The 6,991-nt window shown below is 37.6% G+C and overlaps 1 protein-coding gene across 5 annotated transcripts in view; it reads right to left on the bottom strand.

The window, feature by feature from the left end:
- LOC107675968 (RAF proto-oncogene serine/threonine-protein kinase-like) overlaps nucleotides 1–6,991 on the bottom strand; it is a 19,558-nt gene that overhangs the window by 11,485 nt on the left and 1,082 nt on the right. For 3 of the 5 annotated variants that reach the window (XM_016470467.1, XM_016470471.1, XM_016470470.1), the window contains exons 1-5: nucleotides 3,960–4,059; nucleotides 2,679–2,899; nucleotides 1,757–1,869; nucleotides 782–884; nucleotides 550–707 (exon numbers count right to left, since the gene is read on the bottom strand). In XM_016470467.1, coding sequence (XP_016325953.1) covers nucleotides 550–707; nucleotides 782–884; nucleotides 1,757–1,869; nucleotides 2,679–2,873 — 569 coding nt within the window. In that variant the 5' untranslated portion in view covers nucleotides 2,874–2,899; nucleotides 3,960–4,059. The other 2 variants (XM_016470468.1, XM_016470469.1) reach the window with 2 other exon arrangements.

Genomic DNA, 6,991 nt, shown 5'->3' with positions numbered 1-6,991 from the left:
GTCTCAGTGATCAGCCGTAAAACAGTGATTCTGTCCAAATTCCCTTTAAAATCTTAAATGATTCCCTTTGAGCTAAATTGACCTGTTTCCCTTACAAGGGTCACAATTGAGATGGACTAACAAGGGAGTTTCATTGGTATGCAATCTTAGAAAACATTACGTTTGTATATTTTTTGTGATGAATTCCCAAAGCACGAGCAGCAGAAGAATGCACCTTTGTGTCGTGACTCACCTGATTTTCACTGATAGACATCTACAAAGCTCACAGTGTGAGGGCCTCTATGCAAACTCTTTCTGTGCATCAAGAGACTTCTCTTGAACTACATCTACATGTCTATCTTTTCAACAGAGGGGGAAAAATCCTGTTCGATATGAAAATGCGATGAAACTCATATCACACCGAGTCAGCAATTTAAGCATGGCTCCTATGCCTTTTCCAGGCCCAGAAATCAATGTTTAGCATTAAAGTCCTGATATTTGTGCGCCAGCGGCCCTGTGTAGATGACAGCTTGCTCGCTCTTGAGCGTGATAAGGTTGATAAACACTCACAGGAGCTGGCGGATGTTGCTCCAGTCCACACACATCGTGGGCACTTTGGTGCTGCAGTGCTCGTGAAACTTGTAGCCGCACGTCTGACATCTGAAGCCGTGCAAAAGAAACTTCTGACAGATGTCACAAAAGGCCAACTTCAAGAACGTTTTCTGTACCTGTGAAGGGGACGGTGGTTAGAGAAGTAGTGAAGACAGCCGGAGCTCAGTTTGAACACATTATGGGAACTCACAAAATTGTGCGTAGTCAGGGGTACGTGATCTAAGACTTCCACCAGCAGCTCCTCTCCGACCAGCGAGCTAGAGTCAGTGCTCCAATCCATATGCAACTTCTTACTGAACACAAAGAATAGTGTGTTTTCATGAAATGAGCATTGAACTGACTATCAGGGCCGAGATTCAACCAACTGGCACTGGATTATTACAGCTGTTAAACACAAAATAACAATTTTCATAAGTACTCACGCTGTGAGTCGTATATGGGTCAAAGACGAAAAAGGGTTTAAGCATAAAAACAGTAAGTGTAATACTGCTTTAAATTGTTGTTGTTATACAGAGTCAATAGAGAACAGAGTCTTTTTCTGTTCATCAGTGGTAAAAATACCAAATTAATTTGGCTTCAATACAAGTTTTGTTGGCACTGCATGTTGATAGCTGTGTGCAAACAGCGAAGAAAAAGCGATAAACATTGCTGTCAATTATATCACAGTTAGTGTTCAGACTGCAAGATCACAACACGCTTTTCTTCTTCTTCTTTTTGTTTTCTCATATGCCAAGAATAGTGTGTTTTCATGAAATGAGCATTGAACTGACTATCAGGGCCGAGATTCAACCAACTGGCACTGGATTATTACAGCTGTTAAACACAAAATAACAATTTTCATAAGTACTCACGCTGTGAGTCGTATATGGGTCAAAGACGAAAAAGGGTTTAAGCATAAAAACAGTAAGTGTAATACTGCTTTAAATTGTTGTTGTTATACAGAGTCAATAGAGAACAGAGTCTTTTTCTGTTCATCAGTGGTAAAAATACCAAATTAATTTGGCTTCAATACAAGTTTTGTTGGCACTGCATGTTGATAGCTGTGTGCAAACAGCGAAGAAAAGGCGATAAACATCGCTGTCAATTATATCACAGTTAGTGTTCAGACTGCAAGATCACAACACGCTTTTCTTCTTCTTCTGTTTTCTCATATGCCACGACTTACAATGAATGTTCTCGATGGAGCTTGAAAACCGCGCAGCATTCTGGCTGAAGCCCTCGGACCTTCAGGGCTTTGATGAGGCAGTTGCGCAGCGTCATACCCGCTCGCACATTCACCTAGCAACACACAATTTCAATATCTCATCACTTAAAATGAGAATAAGCCATGGACAAGCATGTTAAGGTTGTGTAGATGAGGACACGATTATAAAAGGAATATTTCAGGCTGCATCTTTAGTGTAATATCAACTAGCAAGGTTTTCAAACATCAAAACAATTAAGTGTAATAACAGCTTTGACTTGTTGTTTTCAGAAAGTGAGAAAGCGTACCGTTTAATTAAATAGTTTATTCTGTGCAAAAAATAAATATCATACTTTTTTACCATCATTTACAGAAAACAGCCACTAAAATGTCATTCAGTGTAACAATCTTGTCAGGCATATTTACCACAACAATCGGTTTATGACTTATTAAAAGACTCATTTTACCCCAAACACTACTTACTTGTAATTTTACATTTATAAACATGATCCCATTTTGGCCATTTCTCAGCAAGAATTTTTAACTTTAACTTAAAATGCAATCAAATTTAGTATGCTCACTTATTCTTTTATATATTTTAATATGTACAGGTCAGAGTATGCATGTTGTTTTAGTTTTTATATAAATAAGTGTTACACTGAATGACAATGGTACATTATTTCACCCACATTTTGACATTTTATTCTCCCAAAACGTATTTGAAACCTTAAAGGTAGACACTTTAGTATGCTTTCTGTGCATATAAAATTACTTTTGATGCAGACATTTAAATGTCTTTGACCCTTGTATAAAGCAACTGCTTACAAAGGTGCAGCCGGATAATATCCCGCTCATCATATTGTGTCAAACATTCACTAAAAGTGTTTGATTATTTTCTTCTTACCACAGTCCGCTGCTTGTTGGGCAGGTAGACGCGGATCGTGCTGCTAGTTTTCGGGTCTGGGATTCTGCCGTCGGATAATCTCCGGTACGGGAAGTTCTTGAGAATGGTGGGAGACATGCAGGAATCTTCAAACACAGAGTCTTTGCATCCAAACCCATGACTGATGTTTTTCCAGGACCCTTGAAGATGCTCCATCACGGCGGGCAGCAGACTTCTGCAATCTAGCATGAGAACAGAACTAATACAAATGACCCGACCCACCTCACAAACACACAAAACAATGGTCCTTAACACAGACATGAGAATTTCAGTCTCCGTCCATCAGGATGAGTTTGTTTCTTCATCGGGTTTGTAGAAATGTAGCATTATAACAACAATAATAATATTATTCTGATCTGATGAAGTGTCCAGCAGGCCACACGTTTGTTGTTGCATGAAACATCATCACGTCAGATGGTGACAGACACCTCATCAGCAGCTGTTAGAGCAGCGTCTGGAAGCAAGCCATCACAGTATAATGCTCTCTGTCTCTGCTGTAATTCAGTAACTCATGTCCAGCTCATGCTATCACACAGCCAAGACTGCGGTGTTTTGCATGAGCCACTGATATGCCCCTGTTCTCGCTCAGAGAGTAACTGTGTAACTGTGCTCTGTCCACCTGACATCAGAAACCTGTGGAGCAGGTCTGAGCAGCTCTCGCAGACAGACACTCGCTGCAGATCTGTGTGAGAAACTCCAGTTATTCTGCAGTAAAACATTCCTGACACACTGTAACTCATGCACAGCCCTAATATCTCTCTCTGCTGCATGCATATATGGCGAGCAATGGGTCTGAAAGAATGATTCTAAAATGCAATATTCTTATATTCTAAAAGGTCTGCATCTGAAAGTATGATGAGAATCCAGCAGCACAATTAAAGCCATTAGACGATCAGATAAAGCACAATAATAACACCAGCCTTGTCTGCAGATTTAGCATTTGTACAGTAAATGCAGAAGAGTACAGACGGGTTTTGATGAAACCGGCTTACGTTAATCAATCAGCAGACTGAGAAAATAAACCAAGATACCAAAGTCATCGTGTGTTTTAAAAATACACTTAAAGCTGTGTCCTTTAGTAACTTAATCAGTTTGGTAACCGCACACGCAGCAACTATACGCCAACACAAAGAACCGTGTTTACAAACACTGCACACAGACCATTCGACTCGAAGGATTGCGATCAGATCAGATCAGCTGCGAGGAGAGAGCACAGGAGCTAGAAGACAGCGCTTTGCTCACCAGAGAGAGCTGCTGAGCTCTTGATCCGCCATGATTATCGCTGCAAGGGGAAGCGTGACGTTACAGTGACGTCATCGCCGTCATCGTTGCAGCGCGCGACAAACTAACGCTAGGATTCTGAAAAAAGCAAAACGGTCTCTCTACAATTAGAACTGGACAATATTTACATTAAGAACGCTGAAGGTGCATATATACGTTCTAGAGCTAAATGGATAGAAGAGGGTGAAAAAAGTACTTCTTACTTTTGCAGATTAGAAAAAAAGACGACAATCGAGTAACTCCGTCCTTTCACTGATGATTAATGGTGCTGAATGCACAGATCCGACTCTAATAAGAAAATCGATCAATTCTACAGTGACTTGTATTCTTCCAACTTCTCCCCAGTAGAGTGTAATGATTTCTTTGATAATATAATACCTTTTATTCCCCACATTGACAATGATTGGAGAGATTGTTGTGATGCTGACTTGCATATAAGTTAAGCAAATCTCCTGGCCCCGATGGCCTCGCAGCTAATGTTTACAAATTCTTTTGGAATGATATCAGACTATTATTATTTAATGCTTTTGTTGAATCCATGGAAGACGGCTCTTTTGGCCCCACCATGACTCAGGGTCTGATTACATTAATCCCTAAACCAGATAAAGATAGGAGATATATGGATAATTTTCGTCCAATCACATTGCTTAATAATGATTATAACAGTTTCACACATATATATGTTAATAGATTAAAAATGGGAATTAATAATTTAATTAACGAATCACAATCAGGCTTTCTTAAAGGAAGATCTATTCATAATAATATAAGGTTAGTGATGGATTTGGTGGAGTACAGTCACTTGATAGAGGATGATGGATTCATTTTATTTTTAGATTTCAAAAAGGCCTTTGATATGATAGAGCACGCTTTTCTTTTTAGATCTTTAGAACTTTTCAATTTTGGTGAGCAGTTTATTAGTGTTATAAAAATGATTTACAGAGGCATGAATAATTCTGTTTCTCTCCCGTTTGCTACTACACAAAGATTTCAGATTGGCCGTGGAATAAGGCAGGGATGCCCACTGTCCCCTCTTTTATTTATTTTAGCTGTAGATATGCTGTCCACTTTGGTTAGTCATGATTCATCTGTGAAGAAATTAAATGTATTTGGGAAAACCTTAACAATCAGTCAGCTAGCAGATGATACGACATTATTTTTACAAAACAGAGCAAATTCCTCTGGCTATCTCTCTAATCAATTCCTTTTGTAAAGCTTCAGGCCTTCAATTAAATCTAAACAAATGTGACTTTGATTTACCCAAACTTCCAGTGAAGCTAGCAGCATTCCACCAACAAGTCTTATTATGCTGGAACTTGGCATACACACACAATTTTACACCCCACAATACTCCTATATGGAATAACAAATATATTCTTCACAGAAACAAATCCGTTTTATGAGGACTGGGTAAATAGAAATATTTGGTCAGTGTTGGATCTAATGGATGACACTGGTAATATGTTAAATTACAATGCATTTACTTTAAAACACGGATTTGCCTGTCATCCAAAGCAATTCTCTACTGTTATTAATGCAATACCCTCAGGTGTAAAAATGTTAATGAGATGTTCTCTTTCCTACTCAACAATTACTGCAGTCCTTCCTTTATTATATGTTGCTGATATTGAGGTAGAAAACAAACTCTGCACTAACAAATATATAAGACAATATATCATCCAGTCGTGCTACCCTTGTCAAATATTAAGAAATAAATTAGATCATACATTTGATAAAAACACTGTTAAATATTTCAGAACAGCTTATCTACAATTTCCTATTCTCCCCAAGGTAAAAGAAATGCAATTTAAAATATTAAATGAGATATATCCCTCCAATAAATTTCTACATTCAAAATTTAATGTTGAAAATGAGCCCTGTTATTTATGCAAATATGTAGTTGAAGATACAGAACATGTATTTTTTACATGTAGTTTGCGGCAGTCTTTTTGGAAAGCATTGCAGGACTGGATGGTGGAGAAGGGTGTGGCTGCTGATGGTTTCACTCTAACCTTACAAGATGTAATGTATGGAATAACCAAAGAGTGCTCTGTTTTGTACGATTTGATTAATGAAGATACTTTAAATCCCCTCCTTTGTTTATTGTATTTAAAATTGATCTAAAATACTTCTCATATGCCCTTAGTAAAATGAAAAATCCAAAAGCAGTAACACTACTTAATTTGTTTGTATTATATAATTTGTTGTAATTATGTATTTTTTATTTAATTTATTTTTATTTTATATTTGATGTTTTTTGGAATGTTTTCTTATATGATTTGTCTGGAGCTTATTATGATTCTATTGTGTTGAGCCTTCCATACCAGAATGTTTTTTGTATACTAATTAATGCCAGTTTGTTGTATTCAGATTTTGTACTTAATGAAAAAAAAAAAAACTAACTAACGCTAGTCAACAGTCGCGTGATATGGCAAGCCCTGTTTACATTTAATAGCTCAAGGTTTGGACTCGTCTGGGGGCCTATTACAGTATAACTGCGTTCCAAATGACACAATATATACACTACGTTATATACTCAACCATGTAGTGTATGAATTTTATAAGGTTATTTTGTCATTAATAATCAGAGTCTGATAGCCCCTCCCCCTTCGCGACGTAATTAAAGCTGTGACAGTTGAGTGCATGAAGTGTCCAACATTCCACACGTCATAAGCTCAGTTATTTAAGTGCATCATCCGGGTATTTAAAGTGCACTTTTTCTTTTTGGAATTTTCAGTGTGAACGCACTACTCACACTATTTATACTACAGAACGTCATAGAATAGTGCAGAAGTATACGCGATTTGGGACGCACCTAATGTTTTTTTTCTATATGTTAAATTAGGATTTTTCGCAAATTCGTATTACAGAAGCAAATCTTGACTTGAGGGTTTTTTTGGGATTGGGATTCTTATCCTATCTTACAATATCGTATCTTATCTCTAGTTAGGAAATCTTAAAGGGGTCATATGATGTTGCTAAAAAGAACAGTA

The sequence above is a fragment of the Sinocyclocheilus anshuiensis genome, unplaced genomic scaffold (genome assembly GCF_001515605.1).
Source record: "Sinocyclocheilus anshuiensis isolate Anshui unplaced genomic scaffold, SAMN03320099.WGS_v1.1 scaffold3089, whole genome shotgun sequence".
NCBI lineage: Eukaryota > Metazoa > Chordata > Actinopteri > Cypriniformes > Cyprinidae > Sinocyclocheilus > Sinocyclocheilus anshuiensis.
The sequence above is the reverse complement of the archived record's forward strand: the minus strand, read 5'-3'. Positions and strand labels throughout refer to the sequence as shown.